The sequence below is a fragment of the Apteryx rowi genome, unplaced genomic scaffold, assembly GCF_003343035.1.
Source record: "Apteryx rowi isolate R43461 unplaced genomic scaffold, aptRow1 scaffold_146, whole genome shotgun sequence".
Lineage (NCBI taxonomy): Eukaryota > Metazoa > Chordata > Aves > Apterygiformes > Apterygidae > Apteryx > Apteryx rowi.
In genome coordinates this window covers 1547042-1565659 of record NW_020447708.1, presented here as the reverse complement: position 1 = coordinate 1565659, position 18618 = coordinate 1547042, and the positions used below count along the sequence as shown (strand labels likewise).

The window sequence follows — 18618 nt, the reverse complement described above, 5'->3', positions numbered from 1 at the left end:
TATGTTTTACAAAGTGTTTCTTCAGAGCACAGGTTAATCAAAACACATTACTTGGAGAAAGAGTTAGAGAAATAACTAGTGAAGGTTTTTTCAAAGCACTGGGAGATGGGAGCAGAGATCTCATCTGCTGTCTGTTCTTCTCCAGCAGGTCTATGGGACCACGTTCAAGCAGGRGGAAACCTGGAAGGTGGTCTCTCATGTAATGAGCTCTGTGCAGCTTTTCATATTCTCCCTTGCTATGCAGCATGACAGGATGCCAGTTCTAGCATTTGGGGCAGAAACAGAGAATAAGTTTTTCTTTATGGACCTTTAATCAGTCTCCTTATATGTAAAGTCAGGATGCTAAAGGCTTTATTGCCATAAATGCTTTTTGAGGCTTGAGCATTTTCCAGATATTTTGAGGCTTTAGACTACACAAATTCAGTGTGCTGCTTTTTGCCTTTATAATGTTATATTTTAAAAGTCGTGTCTAAGTCTCCATTCCCTTATTCCATTCTGCAATATCACTTCATTGTAAAGGGTACCTGCACCTGTGTATCATGGAAAAATTGGCTTTATTACTGCCATCAGAACACCACCTTTTAAAAATCTATTTGTCAGTGGAAGTTCATTTTTGACAAGTGGAAGCATAAGACCCTTTTTGAACATAGCCAGTTTCCCCCAAGCACCCTCTTCAGCCACTGCCTATTCAGCTAAAGGTTGGTTCTTGCAAGATGTGCATCCAACTAATGCTTACCCAGCAACTCTGGTTTCTTTCCAGACAGGATTTGATAGAAGATGTGATAGTCTCTTTCACCTGGTTGCTGGAAAATCACTCGGGATTTCTCCAGTAAATCTAGTCACATAGTGAAAAAATCAGTGAGAAAGATTCTCTAAGGTTTCAGATGAGAAATTGTATTTTTAGAAGAAGACAAGAGCTTGTTGCTTACAAATCTCAATATCAGCAGATGACAGCTTGCCTGTGGTTCCAAAATGGATTCGGATAAATTTTCCCTAATTCACATGGAAGAATATTCTAATTAATGTATACAGTGTACACAAAGGAAACAAAGGATGCTACTTAAAGGGAGTGATTTGGTCAAAAAATTCAGTTTATGCAAACTCCTTGACTTTTCGCAGGCAGGTTTTCGACAAGAAATATTAAACAATGATATTGCACTTTTCTAAGCCTAAAGCTATACACACTGCTATGTAATCAGCTTGGGGGGAAAGGATAACAGTGTCCTTCTCTGCCAGGCTAAGTCACAGGGGAACCTACATAGCTTTCAGTTTCATGATGCAGCTTTACTGTAAAGCAGGACTCAGGGCAATAAGCTTGGTCATGAGACACACGGTCTGGACTCCTCCACATTTGCAATCTTGACCTGTATGCACTACTTATGTCAGTGAGGTCTGTGCTTTTTATACCACTCAGCCCACAAAATTTGCATATTTGTCCACAGAATTCCAGAAAACCTCTGAGTAGATTTAATCCAATTTATCATATTAAAATGCACTGGCTTTTTTTTTTTTTTTTTTTTTTTTGATATTCATTTCCATTCCAGCTGACAACTCCTCATACAGTTGTGTGGTTTCCCACAGGTGCTTACAACCTCTGACCTTTTCCACTTCTTCAAATCTCACTTTTAAGCGGGTTTCTGAGGGAAACATGGGCTACAAACTTGGACTGTCATCCTCACACCATTTCTTTAGAACTTCTCAGCCAACATCAACCCCATGTGGCAGAGAGGCAGAGCTCCCAAGGAGATTTCTCTCCTGCAAGCCTAATGAAAATGAGGAGAGATGCCCAAGTTAATGACAGCACCGAGGAACAAGCAGGGGTGGCTTACTCAGCCAAAAAAAAGTAAATGACATGGATGAAACATAGCTGTCTGTGTGTTTGCAGAGGGGGAAGGTGTGAGAGAGAGCAGGGCAACTGTGCTATGTTTCAGACAGAGAGAAAGGAGCGATATTGTGGGGAGAGGGAACAAGCTAGGCTAATGGAAAACATGGTAGGAAAATAAGGCTATGCAGGAGATGCAGTCCTGGGGAGGAGCTGCCATTGCTGTGGGAAGTCAGGGGATGTGAAGGGCTTCATAAAACCAGGCTTTGTTCATTCCAGATCATGGAACAGTTTAAACAGCTATTCAGGGTGGCTCTTTTTCTCTTGTTTTTTTTTTTTTTTTTAATCCTTCCTATAGTTTTTCCTGCTTAAGTCCCACTTTGCTGTTCTTTACCTGTGTAGGAATCCAACTATTCTAATGGATGAAACAAGAAGCAATTCATGAAAAGATTATTACAGAGATGTTATTAACTAGCCCTTGCTGAACAAGACATCATTACACTCTGGACTTACAAAACGCGAGGAGTTGTCATTTCTCAGGGTTTTGGCATTTCCAAAAGCTTCGAGGGCTGGGTTTGCTTGAATGATTTGATCCTCCAAGGTTCCCTAGAAATCAAGGTTGAAATACTGCTGAGAAACCTGCAGGCTAAAAATTCAGCTGGCAACTATGGCAGCCATGCATTTCACTTATAGTGGGAACTATCTGGAGCAAAGTGATTTAGCTCCCCACTAGGGGTAGGCACAGCGTTAACAGCCTAATGGCAACATCAGCAGTCAATAATGAGTGCTTAAAAGGCCTCAAACGTTCAGCTGCTCTCTACTGTTTTGCTTTGTGTATTTTATATTTTATGCCATCTGCATACAAATGAAGCAACCATGTCTTTCAGTGTACCCTGGTGCGTGCGGGGACATCCAAGCGCAGGTGGGTAGGAGAGGGGCTATTGAAGAAAGTGACAAGCGTTGAAAAGAAATGCATTAGTTTTGAAAGAACTCAGCGCTTGTACCGTTTGGCATTTTCAGAGATTAGCTGCCACTCCCACTAACTCCAGTTCGCTGAAGTAAACTGCTTTAACAGCTTGGGCCCCAGGGAACACTTCCACTGGGGAACCAAGTGAAGAGCAATGCTGAGGTTCACGAAATGCATCAACAGAGCTTGATACCATTTGCACGTGCAAAAGATAAAGTAGTTAAGCTGACTGCTTACCCCAGTTCTGGTAGCCGGTTGCTATCAAAAGAGGAACAGAAGAAAAAAAGAAACAGAACGTGAGTACTAACATGAAGGACATCACAGAAGACGCAGATTAGCAAGGTTAGAGATCTAGCTGGCATCTATGTAGCAAGCAGTAGGATTGTTTTTGCATCAAAAAAACACTGCAGCTGTTACTTTATGTTCCCTGCACATCACAAAATAGCCAAGTGCTGTTCCTACTCAGCTTGTTATTTTTACCTCTAGTCCAGACGTCTACCTGGTTTTGCTCTAGAGGTGTTCCACAAGAAGCCAAAAGACAAACTGGACACAGAAAAGAGGTTGGTACTGGGTGATAAGAATAAAAGGACATAAATGCAAATGGACAAGCTTTAGACAACTAGATCTTGCTGCACTTGGACTTTTGGACTCTTTGTAAAAAGGAGTGATAAAGAAGATAAAATGTGACCTCAGCTGACAATCTATTAGGAAAAGCATCCAACTGCAGTATCTATTATTTGCACAATTATTCCATGAGCACATCTGATTTTAGCCACCAAAATGAGCACCAACCTCACTGGGCATAAAAGGCTCACTCTTGAGCACTCAGCTATTTGTTAAGAGAGCTTTGCAGGCCACAGATGAATGCATATCAAATTTTGGTGACGTCAGTAATGTGCGCAGAATCCCAGACTGGCTGAAATTTTGGCCTTAGAGGAACTATAGAGTTCGTAGGAATCATTTAATTTGCCATAAAAGTGTGTTGAGCCTCCAAGTGCAATGAAACACTTAGTGAATAGCTCATAGCGATACAAGATAAAAAGCAACATGAATATAATATTCACCGTAACCTTAGAGTGCACTTAAAAGCAGAACAGCACTTATCCAAAGGGAAATACAGAAAAGCTAATTGAAAATCTCTTGCCAAAACATTCTTTTTTTGCAGACAAAAAAGCTTTTCAACAAAACAGACATTTTGATGAGAAAGCTCTGCTTTTCAGCACTAGGTTCTCTGTGAAAAAAATCCATGAATTTTTTAAATCCTCAGAGTCTCCCCACCTTTTGACCAGCTTTAACACATTTGCAAACGTATTTAACATTACCAAAACTGAAACTCCTAGAAAAAGAGAGGGAACAACAAGCAGTTGTTCAAAATCACGAGTGGTTTGGCTGCTCCATCTGGAGCACAGCAAGTTCAGAACTACTTTGGCTTTCTACCTTCAGACTCAGTGATGCCACTTACAGAGGCAGCAATATCTTTCCCAAAGTAAAGGGGAAAAATACTTTTATTAACCATGTCTTTTGAGGTGTAGCACATGATCTGGTGTTTGGGATACAGACTTGCGAGGTTTGTTGTACACAATAGAAAAGTCTTGGAAGTTTGAAATGCTGGCAGACTTACACTCTTTTTACCAGGTTCCCCCAGGGCTGCCACTGTGGCAAAGTACTGAATGACACGTTTCGTGTTGACAGTCTTGCCAGCGCCGGATTCTCCGCTAAGGGAAAAAAGAAGGGAACAATGATGTTGCTCAACCAGCTGTAATTCATCCTTTTACCTGCCAGTCCCACCAGCTCCTCCCTCTGCACAGGCACTTCTCTGAGATGCTGACAGTGATTTCTGCAATCTGTTGTTTGGTTATTCCAGAGGAAATCACATCAAATCAACTGAATGAACAGAGGTGAATGCCTGTGATAACAGCTACCAATTCTTCGTGCTACTGGTCTCAGAAATCTAATACGAACTCACATTACACTGAACATCCTTAAGGGCATGAAGTTTTATTACAAACAACCAGACTCAGGCACTGAGGTATACTTAAGTACAGCTAATGAGTTGGAAAACATTCAGAAAACCTGCAGTACTTTCCCAGCATTATCCAGGAGCAGTTGAGAACAGTGTAAAGAGACAAATACACCCAGCTCTCCATCTTTTATGCTTGCCAGCAAGTGATGTGCCTCTTCTTTTCTGCCTTGGTCATCTCCATCGCTACATTCAATTGTCTACCCAATGCTCTTAAATATATTTTGCAGCAAGGGCAATCACACTGAGAAAGGGTCTTCTGTGAGCAAACCAGGCACACACAGCAAGGACAACCCTGGAACAAGCTTCTTTTAACTGCCTGCTGAGCCTTTTTCATGCACTTGGAACAAACACCAAACAGGGACCAGAAAGCAGGCCAGCTCTGTCAGAGGCTTAGCTACTCCTTTCCCAGGGGGCTCAGTGTAACTATCAGATGGCCAAAAGGCCAGTTACTTGACTTGGATCAAGTTCCAGACAAATTAGCTGAGCTTTCACCAGCAAACTTGTACTTCAGTTGATTTTTTTCTTCTTTTTAAAGTTTTTTTTTTTTTTTGGGGGGGGGGGGAACAGAGTCTCAAATCTGTCAAAAAAGAAATACTTACGTAATCAGCATAGACTGATTTTCCCGATCTGAGGAGAAATAAAAAAGGCAAGTAAATGAGGCAAAGTCAGTAGGCTGTACAAATTGCTTATTATCACTGCAAATCAGTACCAACTATTCCAGAATCATTCCCAAGAGGATAGGAAAGAATCATAAGAAGCAGAGATGGAAAGATAAAAATAAGTATCATCTACTCCAACCTCCATCAGTGCAAGTTCTGCCCTGAATCCTCCTCTATATTTTAAGTCAGTATTAAAAACCTGCCAATCAGGAACATTCCCATATTTCTGGGAAACTATAACAACTGGCAGTAATTTCCTGTCAGCAAAATGTTTCTTTTCTGACTCTTGAATATATCTTTGCTTACATCTGACCTTTCTGCTCCTGTATTACTGGACCAACTCAAACAATTTTACTATTTGTTCACTAACTGTTCCTTTCTATGTATACTCATCTTTCACTAGACACACTGCTGACGCAAAGTTTTATAGTCTCCCTATTGTTAATGGCTTGAGCAGAAACAAGTATTTATAATAACACTTTGCAACCGTAATATATTATTAACCAAGTTCAACAAATGCTAAAATGAGAACAACTTCCCAAACCATGGAGGTTAAATTCCTCCATACTTTTTTAATTCCATTCATCACATGTTACAACAAGAGTTAATTTGACCCAGCTTGGCCGTATTCCACCCTTATCTGACAAAACAGCATCTCTTTGCAGCCACAGGTACATCAGGATGCCCCTTTCCCCTGGCCACTTCTGCCTGCTCACAGCTGTGGCACTTTCCATGCTATTAAAGCCGGGTGGCAGCAGCATGTGTCCCCCTAATTCTCTTTGGGATTTATCTCTGCAACCTCGTAGGGCCTGGTGTAAGTACATCACTGCTGCCCTCTGCTGATAAATTCTCTTCGCAGTCATTTAAGGGTCAGGACAGGAAGACTTCTCACAAAAATCCAGAGTTGATTCCCACAAGGCAAGTGCCAGGACCCTAGGGCAGTCAGTGTAATCCTGATGCACAAAGCCACATCAAGTCTGAGCAAATGATGTGCATGCAGCAGCCTGAATAGCTGGCTCCAGGTTCTACGTTCATACAAATATTACAACAGATACTATCAGACCCTTTTTTTTAATTGCCTCTGGGTTAAGACTGTGGCAGAAGAGTTTGGAACAGCTTTACATTAATTCACCAGATGCTGAGCCGTCTCGAATGAGGATGCCTCTTCTGTAGAAATATTTGAATAGGCAAGTTTCACATCTGCTTTTAATGAATGTAGGTAACTTACGAGCATTAGAACACTGAACATAAACTGATAGTAAAGTTGGGAATATACTTACAGCCTTTCTGAGGCTAGCCCATTTCAATTACAAACCAAGTCGGATGATCTCAGACCAGACAGCTAGGAACTGTAGGCCTTACAGATAAGCAGTGCACAGAGCTTACTGTTACCAGAACTACCACAGGGACAGTGAGAAAAAAAAAAAAAATTACTCATGCAGACTCCTAAACCCCCGTTCCTGGTGGAGTATTTGCATATTTGGTGCTGAGGGCTTGCACTGCAAATGCTCTCATGAAGCTCTATCCCATATCCGTCATGTAAGCTAAAGAAAGTGAAACCAAACTTGAAAGCAAACAGTGCTACTTACTACGCAGCATGTCATGGTACGCGTTATCAGCGATGGAGAAGATGTGAGGAGGAGCCTCCGAGCGTCTCTTGCCTTTGTATGCAGCAACCACCTCCGGCTTGTAGACAGGCAACCACTTGTAGGGATTTATAGTCACACAGAATAAACCTGAATAGGTCTAGAAAGGGACCCGAAATAAGAGCGAAAAAAAATTCTAAAAGAATGGAAAAAAGTAGTGTTTGCCGGTTTCAAAAATGAATACCCATCTGATTTTATAGCATGCCTTTGATATGTATTTCTAAAGCCACTGATCTGCCATGTGCTTCCTATTGGCAATAAATGATATTAAAATGACAGATAATAAACAGTTTTCCAGAGGCGAAAAATATTTTCAAGATGACAAGCAAACAGGAGCAGCCCCTTCAGCAGAACAAAGAAGCAGCACAGACCATCTTCTGGGTCCAAGCTTTTTACCTTGTTCCTCTACAAGAGTTGTTTCCTCTTGAAAATAAGAATTATGGAGGAAGGAAAAATTGCAGCTTTCCTGCCTGAACTCCATTCTTAGGAAGGGAAATTTGGGAGAAACAGTCTCCCGTTATTAATTTGATGTGAGCACCTTGGGGCAAATTTCAGCTGGATGTTCAAAAAGAAAACAACTTCATAGTGTTATTCCCCAAAGCTGCAGAGTGTTTTTAGCTTTTGGAGAAACATAGTTGGTAAAAACCTATCTCTATAATCATTCTTTGAGCTATCTATATTAATTAGCTAGGGCCCAGCAGTTCTGAGGAAGAATGAGTTTCCAGCTGTAGATCTGGAGAACTGGTGTTAGCTGTTAACTTTTCAGGTACTTAGTCTGGGTTGAAACAGAAGTCTTTAAAGAAACTGAGATATTATATAGGCAAAAGCACCACGTACATATTGTTTAAGGAGCTCAATTACATTCTAAAAGCTTCAGGTGAAATGCAGGGGCCTTTCCTAAATGCAGCATTAGGACCTGCTACACAATGGCTTTTGCATGAGTCCTTGAGTCTTAGAGTAGAACTTTCTACAAGGAAAAGAAAACGACTAGTGGACTGATAACTGGATTCAGGCAAGACAACAAATTTCATTGTCTAGCTGTACTGACCTCCAAGACAAAGCCATGTGTTAGGGCCCTACATGACCATACTGGGGTTATTAGATAGATGCAGAAAGTGTATGATGACTGGAGTTTAAATAAGCAAAGGGTGGTTTCCTTCTTTGGTCAAACCCAAAAACTAGAACAGGGACTGGCTAGAATATACACACATCACTCTCACTGACTTTGGACACAACTGGATACAGCAAACTTAGGGCAAAATTTGGCCTCATGAAACTAGATGCTACTGAAGCTTGTTCTGGTGCTGACAGAAATTATGTTAATGCTTTCTTGGGGAAGACACAGAGTAAGGGAAGAGTCCAGAGCAAAACAAGATAGATATCAGCACTGAAAATGAAGAGAACTAAAGATAGAAAGGTTCATAATTAAATGAAGTTATATGTGTACTCTAAGCCTGAGGCACTGTTTTTTTAACAAGGAAATCTCCATGGCTAGTAATAACATGGATTAATAGTATGAGTGGAGAAAAGAAACTAGGTGTCCAGGAGGCTTTGACTGTAGAATATATCCAGTGACACCACTTTGCAAGATAAAGAAGCAAAAACCGAGAACAAGAACACCATCTTATTCATTTACTGTTGTCTGTCTGTATTCAGACACAAACCAAACGCAAGCAGTGTTTTCCTGAAGAAATGAGCAAGACTGCCAATTTTGTGGCATAACAAAGTTGTAAATTGAATATGAAGAACACAACATGGTCAAACGTCACAACATTTGGAATGCAGATTTCTAAATATACCAAMTAATGACCCTTACATAGATCATCCAGTTGCTGTAGCGCTTTCTCAGGTTGTACAGCACTGACGCCTCATTCAGGTGGGTCAACATAGCCATATCCTCAATCATGTCAAATTTGGGTGGGTTCATTGACTGCACGTCATCTTCTTTTATAGTTATGGTCTGCCAAGAGAGATAGGAATGACACCGCTGGAAAACACTGAGATCCTATGTTGCTGCACGCACCTTATAGGAGAACCTATTTTCCCCATAGAGGGAAATTCTTTCGCTCAAACATGCATAACACCATTTGCTCTCACAGATAGCAGAAGAATGAGGGAAGGCTGAGGTGATTAAAATAAGGACTATAACTGTACGACTGTGACACATGCTAACTACAGCATGGGATTTTACCTACCGTCTCCTCATTTCTTCCTGCAGGATCAAAACCAGAACTGGTTGGTTGCATACCTCTGCTCACAGATTGCCAACTGCTGTGCAGTGACTAACACTCTTTTAGACTCAACTGTGTTTTTATTTTCCCTTGGTTGTTTTTGGTATGTCATTTTCATATGTCATCAGGGCTTCTCATTCACAGCCTGTGTCATGAATGGTTTGAATCAGGTAACAGCACTTAAACTGTTACGTATTTTCTGGAGCTTAGCACTCAGGCCTCATTAGTCACTGGTCAGACAAAAAAGGTTTCGTACCCTTCCATCTGTTGTCTCAACAGTCACTTTGCCATTGCTAGTTTCTATAATTTCAGCTTCAACATAAGCTTTCTTTTCATCAGGAACCCAACATTTCTTCTTCCCTGTGAAATTAAGGAGACAGAGGGTTCAGTCTTCAGGAAAATAGTAACACCATGCCCAATTTTAAGTTAGATTTCTAAGGTTACTTCTCCAAGCGTACAAAACCCCTGGGGCCACAACAAATGTGCAATACTATGGGGGCTGCATGCCAAAACAGAAGGTACAGGGCTCCCAAATGTTGTTTCTCCTTTGAAATGACAACTTGTCATCCTGAGGTCCTTCCAGCACAAGATGTCAAAATATTTCACAAATGCTGCCTAAGCCTCAGCCTCCATAGGAAATTCATAATCATCATCAGTGTGCAGACAGAGGAACTGAGAGCCAAGCCCAAATTAAGCTGTTCGCCAAAAGTCACACAGAAAATTGCTATGTGAATGAGGAATACAACCCACATTTTTTGCCTGCCAGCTATCAGATTTAACTTTATGTCTGCACATTCTTCTAGTTTGTCTTGAAGAACAGTAATATTAATAACTGTGCATTGTTATGTATACTTCTTTTTAGAAGCTTGGAGTAGCTGCACTAGACTTTAGGCGGCTTGCTTGTAATAGCAGCTATTACTGTGCTTATTGGTATATTCATACTTACTATTACACCTCAAAGCTCACATAGATCCATTTCATGAAAATTAACTTATGGAAAGCTGGAATCTAAGATCGCAGATTGTCATACAGAGGGCAAGTCCAGCAGACATACAGATACAATTTAAAGAGACATCTAGTCACGCCACAGAATTTCTTTCATTGTAGGAACATCAGTGTGAGGCACTTTTCTCTCAAATTGGCAAAGAAAAAGGAGTGATTTCTACTTTAGCAGAGCAGTTCATATAGATCTGAACTTCCAAAACTAGTTAATTACTTATTCAACAGAAGTTAAACTTATATAAATTAATATTAGCTAATAATAAATTAACTAAGATAATATAGATCAACTAGAATTATTTTCTAGTTAATACTACCTGAGGGCTTTTTATTGCCTTGTGGAATAAAGAAATCAAAGCTTGATTAAATCAGTTACCTCAAACAACAGCAACAACACAGCAGTGACAACACAGGCCTCACAGCCTGGTTAGCTCTGCATTCCCACAACCATGCTATGGATGTAACCCTTATTCAGGTTAGCCAGCCCCTGTCAGAGTAAAAGACAGGGCAACTCACCATCAAAGGCGACGGTCTGGGCCATCATCAGCTCCCTCTCGCTCTTTCGGAGGAAGGGAGTAGCCTCCCCAAATTCCGTCATGTCCATCATCTTGGCAAGATTTCAAGGTAGCACAGCCCAATAAGGGGAAAGAAAGGGACCTGGTCTACCAAAGAAGAGGGGGGAAGAAGATCTACTTCTTGGTCCATCTGATGCAACACAAAACACCCAGCACCATGTGGCAGGTGGCTGCAGTACAAGTGATGACTAATTTCAAATGCAAATACCTAACACAGGTTTAGGGCTATACTGCACCCTCAGTCAAACCCTTCGCTTGCCCTGGCTTAGTTAAAGTCAGTCAGATCCTGTGTGGTTCAAAACCCTGACATGGATCACAGTTATCTCCATGGGAGAATTTAATCTCTTCTTTATGGCACAAATGGTGCTTAAGAGCAATTGGCAAAAGGAACCACTTGATGCTGTGATTTTGAAAATCTCTTAGCGGCAGCCTGTCCTGCCCCGTTTCAAATCCCCCAGGAGCTGGCGCCACTATCTTGAGCACTCTAGCGTGTCTTCTTGGGGTTTTGCCACATGGCCCCTTCACGTGTCAACTCAGCAGGCGTTTTCTGGAAATCCCAGAGCGAGAGTGCACTACTGCAAACTCAAAATTGTTATGGGCTGTGCTTAACGCCACTTAGCGCGGCTCCGGGAAAGTGTACTTGAGCTTGTGTCAGGCAATGCTGGCAAAGAAACCAGGCTACCTCCAGCGCAGCCCTCTGACTGCATGAATTAGCCCTGCGTGAAACCAGGACTGAGGCGGCAGGGGGAGGCTGGGGGCTGGCACAGCTCCCCAGGTGCTGCGACCTCCAAATTCACCAGTGTGGGTATCCCTGCACAGCCACCACAGCACTGGTGCAAAGGCTTGCGAGCTTTCCAGATTGATCTGGGCTTTTTAGCCCAGCTTAATATCTACACTTGCCTTTCAAATGACGAGGCCATGGTGCCTGGGAGCCTTTTACCATGAAAGCCATGGCAGGGTACTCTTGCGTAAGTGAGACCAATTTGCTGGTTTGTACTGCCAAGCGCTAAAGAGCTAATTGGTTATGCCATGACACGCTTATTTTTATTGTTTGGAAAGGAGACAGTCAGCTCGAGTCAGCAGCACTTTATATAATGAAAACTTTTTAAACACACCATGTGGTCTCAAAGAAAAATTACCCTTTAAACAGCTATGTCCTGACTATATTTATTTACACGGCTATATCTATTTTTAAAGATGCAGGATTTTACAAGTAGGCCAAACTAAGCTGTACTGAACAACAGTGAAACTGATGGCTTTTCACTAGGAATTCATTTGATTGCTATATTCTTATGGCTTAACTTCTATAATGATTATAGAAATAAATTCTCTCTGTATATATACACCCATACATACACATTTTTATGTGTATTTGTATATACACATATATGTAATGTGTATATATGTGTGTACATATAKATACATGTATATATGTGTGTGTGTGCACGTGTGTATATATATGTATACACACACCACAGTGTGTGAAGTATTCTTGCTCACAGTGCTGTCCAGGGAATTGTTTTAGAAGTCCCACAGCCCAAAGGTTTCCACCTCCCCCAAATTTAACAGAATTTCTTCAGACTTTTTTTTTCTTTCAAACTGAGGTACCATTTGATTACTATTCAAAGCCGCACAAGTGATCCTCAGATATTACCTCTTCCCTCATTTTATTCATTATGCCATGTCCAGAGCAAGCGGACAAACTTTCAAGACTCCTATCAAAACAGACGCTGTAGTCTTTTTAAATTTAGTTTCATTTTCAATTTCTAACAAAATCCATGCAATGACAAATCTCCTCATCAACTGGGGCAGTTTTTTCAGCGCATTCCTCCTGGGGAATGCAAAGCCCAAAGGCAGCAAAACTGCCAAATGCTTTACATCCACCCCACTCCCCCAGTTTGCAGGACGAACTGGAGATCTGCTGTCTTGTTGCTGTAGCACCAAAACAACTTTCTTCCCCAGAACTCGCCTTAACTTCTTTCTTTCTGAAGATTAAGAGCCTGCACAAGCACAGTTCACACCAATTATTTTAACATTGTCAGAGCTGACAAAAACCCCAGCTGGAGAGACAACTGAAAACTAGCATGGAAGTGTCTCTCTCCCATGGGGCACAGGTGTGGTACCATGGCAGGAAGGGACCTGTCTTAGCACTGGCAGAGCAGTGAAATTACGTCAGTTCATACATCTAAACAGAGCAGTAGTAGAGCATGCAAGTGTTAGTTCACATCACATGTGCAAAAATAAGAGGAGCCACTCCAATATTAATCTTGAGGACTCAGCACAGATTCTCACAAGTCCAAATATACATTAAACTGTTCTAAACTGTTTCTGCTTCGTGGGGTTTTGCTCCATTGGTAGACCTCTTAGGGACACTTACTCAGCTATTACCTTCTGTTTTTTTGTGGGGTATTTTTTTCCATATATGTTCAGGGCCAATGATTATAGCAAGCATATTATGGTGCAAAAACGCTTTGATTCATCTGGGATCATCCATCTTTTCTAACTCCAAGCATATGAGATTRCTGAAGACAGAGGTGAGAGTCCAAGAAGCACCCATTCTGTAGGTGCCTAGGAGTCAATGAGAAAAACCCTTTGCAAGATAAGAGAAACTGGTAAAGTCTGTGGTCATAGTATTATTTTTAAAGGGTAGCATAGTCAGGAAATACAAGGTAAAACTAAACGCTTTGACTTTCCTTTTGATCTGTCCTGACAAATAACAAAAAGAGCCTTCACTTGCATGTGAACTTTGAAAGATCCTTGAAAACACCTACTCCCTGTAGAAAAGTGTTATAGTTACAGAAAATTAAGTGGCATGCCCAGGACCACCACCAGTTTGGTGGTGGATTCAAACGCGGAAAGCAGGGACCTCATCTTTCTTCAATGTGGCTGTTGGAAGAGCTCGCACAGTGCACCTGGCCCACCTGCTATAGCAACAAAAGTGGGTATCTCGCACATTTGAAAGAGAACCCAATCATTATTGTAGCTCAGTTTGGGTTAAAGAACTCCTTAAAGAACTCCTTGCAGCACTTAGAACAGTGAACTGCGTAATTTGTCATCTTTTGCAGATGATAGAGAGGACAGAAAATACAGCTTGCGTGTACTGGCCAATCAGTTGCATAATTACGAGGGACTTGCCGCTTTCATGAACGTCTTGCCTGAAGAAAGGTATATTTGCCATTCTAGCATTCAAACTGCATCCTAGGACCGACGGTGTTATACATTTAGTGAAAATACCACTGAAACCTTAAGCTGTTAGTGACATGAAAACTACGGTAAAGCGTTAGAGCCCAGCCAGTGACACACATGGAGAAGCGAAAGAGGTCGGTACTCACCCTGGAGAGCACACAGAAAGTATCACAGCTCTGCCCAGCCCACACTTTATATACACCTATCTCAAGGTCACCAGTGATAACTTTTTAAAGGCATCAGCAGCTTTCCTTTGTGCCTATATTTGTCGCCCGGCTCCCCGATGAGGAGACAAGGCCGGCTCAGGGAACATGTGCGGCTGGGCCCTGGCTGAGGGGGAGGGCAGGAATGTCGGCAGGAGCAGTGGGCTCCTCGTGTGCTTCCCCTCGCCGCCTCATTCTTGCTCCGTGACTTCATGGAAGAAACTTCTCCTGCTTCCACGCTGTGTTTTCACAGTGGCGAGTATTTCTTTTCTTTGTGCCTAAGAACTTAATTACCATTGGCCAGGGCAGGGTGGGAGAGTGGGGAAAAATTTGGACTATTCAGATGCAATTCCCCAAGAAAGGCAAAATCAAAGCTTCTTGCATGAGGGACAAGTGATTTTCAAGGGAAGCCGGTTACATGAGCCGAACACTGTCCTCAAGTGACAGAGCCGGGAGGAGAGTTCTCAAGTCACAGTCCAGCACCTTGAAGCCCCTTGCTTGGCCCTGGAGAATCAGAACCAAGTCCATAGGCTCAGGTTTGGACTACACAGGCATTCCCCAGTTTACGAAAAAGGCAAGAATAGGGCGGAAGTTTAAGAATACATTGATTCTGTCTGGAAAGTGAATCACAGATAATGAATAAAGTAGGCATCAATTTTAGCGAGAGTTTTGCTTCAGGAAACTCATTTTTGAGACTGAGCTTGAGCAATATCTGGCCTTCTCATCATAAACCCATTTTTCCTATAAAAGAAATGCCATAAGTAGCTCAGGTCTCATTTCATTTCAGCCCATAAATAGCAAAACAACTGACACATCCAGACTGATTTGATTTCACCAGCGTAGGTAAATATATAGGCTTCATTTGGTTTCAGAAGGAACTGAATACACAAACAGAGGAAAATAAATATTGTGGATAATGCTAGCTGGCCACAAGGAAAGACAATATATTAGGGCTATAGAAAACTCACTTCCAAGGAAGCAAGGGTGAGGAGGGAGGGAGCTCACCCACAGCTTCATCAAATTCTTAGATACCCGCAGGAACAAGTGGTTTGGTTTGTGACCAGACAAGAATAAAAATGTTTGCATACTGAATCTGCTATTTTTAAAGCTGTTGTGCTGATGACTGGACAGTGACAGGTTGCACAGACAAAGGAGGTTTGTAAGAAAAAGGAGGGGTTTATAGAAGAGATGCTTAAAGACAGGAGATTGATGTGGCAAGTCTAAGGATCTGAGTGCTTCACTGACATTATATTTTTAGTTGTCAGGGAATGCTACCAAGCAACAGAGAAGCACTACCCCTTCGCTAGAGCCATGTCCACCTCCAGATGGATTTAAGTTGAGGAGAGGATCCTTTGTTAAAGCTAGAGGTGAGAGTTTCAGTGTACTGTGCTGTTAGGACACATCTGCACAAGGAACCTATGCTTGAGCAGAAGATGAACCGTGCACGTCACTCCCCAGTGCCTGACTGGCTGTTGTGCTCTTCTCTCACCTTTCCTTAAATCAGAATCACTTCCGACCCTTCCGAGCCTGCTGCTTTAGAGATACTCCGTGCCCTTCAGCAGGGATGTCTTTTGATGTACGATTTAACCCACCTGCTCTGTAAGACTGCAGTGAGAGGTGAGGTTTTTTCCACTTAAATAAGCATCACTACTGATTTGCAAGTAAGAAAGGGAGGCTAAGGGTGAGGTAAGAACATTGCCTGAGACCACTGACAAAAACCACAGCAGAACTGCATTACCCCCTTAGAGGCTTCTGGTAAACTGAACATAGGACAAAAATGTAGCAATGGTTTCCTTATCTGTCCCCACCTCTCTCGATTTCCTGTTCCAGATTGCTTGTGTTGGGGCCTCACGGGTGGCTCCAGTACTTGATGCTTCACCTTTCTGTTTTGAATTTGGCTACAAGCAAAATGGAGCTAGTGATCTTGGCATAGGCTGTTTTGGTGAATAATGAATGATTCTGTAGAACTCAAGTAGCAGCTCCTGGTCACATAATTCAGAACAAGGTGGATCACACACATCACTTGGATTTACAGACGCCGTTAACCTGCTGCTGAAGACTGTGAATATGATTATTTCACACCATGAGGATATAATGCACTCACACTCTGCCCTCTTGCTCCTTTCTCACTCTGCCAGTAGCTTTACTTCTAGACACAATATTACCATTATTACCTACTTTGCTTGGAAGAAAGCATCTTTTACAAATACTCTGCTATCACTTACACATTTTCTGTACCGCAAATATTCAGTTTTTGTCAATCCTGCATGAACACTACAGTCTCTCTCCCATACCTCCATTTTCTTTTTTGGGGCTGCAAACAACTGTTTTAGCAGCTGATGCCAATGCACTTGCCATGTTTATGTCACTTGAAAAGTGACACAGACAGCACTGAGTCAAACACGATCAATTAATTTTCCTTGCTAGCCTGACATGAATTGGCACTGCACATCTGTTATTTCTGCCTTTCTGGAGTCTATTTGCTTTGTTTTAATATGAACCAGGATACACAGCACATTTCCCCTAGATTAAATTTGCATCAGTGACAACCAAAGACATTTGTCTCTCGCAGGGGCTACTTTTAGAAAGGTTAATGCTGGTCACCGTTTCTGGGGAAACGAGGAACTTTGATAAGAAGCCCTTGTGACTAACCTATTTTTAATAACATTACATATTGGAAAAGAATGCAATAACATTTATCTGTTCCAGACAAAGATAGTGTCAATATTGTGGTCTTATTTAGGAAAGCTGGCATGTTGGATCTGTAAAAGCCCATTTCCAACACCTCTCTATTTTCTTGAGGAAAAAAAAAAAAGAACCAACTGTTTTGACAAAATCTGGCCTTTATAATATTCTTAATAAAGTGTTCACTTTAATATCCTGGCACACCTGAAAAGCAAGATCCGTGACATAGGAGGACACTATTTCAAGAAACAGATGTTTGGAGAAAATGTCTTCTGAGTCATGATCCTCTGGACTGCTCCAAAACAAGCAGAAAGAGTATCCCTCAGCTAAATGAGATTGAGAACTTACCATTTACCTTAGGGTTGTCTGGTCACTGCTCCTTGCTGCTGCTGCTGCACTCGCCATTTAAAAGACAAGTGGGAAAGAGTTAAAATGAACTAGCCAGGGTGCCCTTCGAAAAAGGTCATCCACGCGGGAATAGTTTCAGGAGAAGAAAAACGTGAACATCTTAACCAGCAGCAAATCCAAGCCCATTCTGTATGACTGGATATATTTTCTCTTGCAAAGAATTATGGTTTAATTCTTGAAGTGGTTGGTGCCCCAAAGAGAAATTGAAGGGGGAGAGGAGCTTAGCTTTAAAAATAGTTGCACTCTGCTACATCTCTAAAGGATGAGAAAACTGGGGCTAAACAGTACATCTAAAGTATGTTTCAGATGGCTAGACTCATGTTACTAGAACTACAGATTTTCTGGATTTTGCAAGCCCTCGTGCTTCCCTTGCTCCAGCACACATTAGATTGCGAACACAAATGTCCACAGCCTGAAGAGATATCAGTAACTTCTGTTCACACTCCTTTCTGAATAATCATTTTTAATAGTGTCCATCATTTAATTCTTTACTGACAGCTACAGTGTGGTGTGCAAATTTGAAGTTCTGTATGGAGAGCATCTGCTTCTGAGCAAATGCGCCTGAAGAAATAATTTCTAAGTCCCTCAAAAATTTTAAAGTGCTTTTTAAACCACTAAAACGCATGATCTGTTGCCATCAGTATGCAGACGCCTGAAACCAAATACCTCTTCCTGCTTTGAACAGCTTAAAATCACTAGTGACTGCAGAGAATCAACATGCGCAGCCACGGAGGAGAGCAGCCTAACCTATTAGCTTCATAGGGCACAGAAGCCTTCATGCCGCCGCGGCGCTTTCGGCAGGCCTCCGTCTGTCATCCTGCGCCAGACACCGAGCGCCACGCTGCACCAACACACTCCCTTCCTAACCCAGGCCAGGAGAATAAACATTTCAGAGCCATCATTAGTCCCTCTCCCCCGCTGACATTTGATCATTAACGGTATCTTAAGAACGCTTTAATAGGTCAGGGTTTTAATGGGCGAGCTCAGCTTCTGGCAGCGAGACTGACAGCTCTTTGAGAGCAGATTACTGGTGCTGATAAATCCATCGCAGACTGACTCGCAGCCCTAGGAAAAACAGAAAGGCAAAAACAGTAAGAAGTGAGCCTAATTAAATGAGGGGTCTCAACTCTCTAGTTCTGGAGGCACACTGAGGAAGGGAAGGAAGGTCTTTCATCAGGCTCATTCTTACTCTTCTCTCTCCAACAGCTGATGCT

General features: G+C 41.9%; 1 protein-coding gene across 3 annotated transcripts in view; it reads right to left on the bottom strand.

The window, feature by feature from the left end:
- MYH15 (myosin heavy chain 15) overlaps positions 1-10954 on the bottom strand; it is a 48076-nt gene extending 37122 nt beyond the window's left edge. Inside the window, exons 1-10 of one of the 3 annotated variants that reach the window (XM_026058370.1) lie at positions 10864-10954; positions 9605-9708; positions 8934-9077; positions 7061-7217; positions 5412-5439; positions 4411-4504; positions 3027-3047; positions 2336-2428; positions 930-993; positions 737-835 (exon numbers count right to left, since the gene is read on the bottom strand). In XM_026058370.1, the coding sequence (XP_025914155.1) occupies positions 737-835; positions 930-993; positions 2336-2428; positions 3027-3047; positions 4411-4504; positions 5412-5439; positions 7061-7217; positions 8934-9077; positions 9605-9708; positions 10864-10954 (895 nt within the window). Of the gene's footprint in view, positions 1-736; positions 836-929; positions 994-2335; positions 2429-3026; positions 3048-4410; positions 4505-5411; positions 5440-6751; positions 7001-7060; positions 7218-8933; positions 9078-9604; positions 9709-10863 lie in introns of those variants that run through there. The other 2 variants (XM_026058371.1, XM_026058372.1) reach the window with 2 other exon arrangements.
- Positions 10955-18618: the final 7664 nt, after the last annotated feature.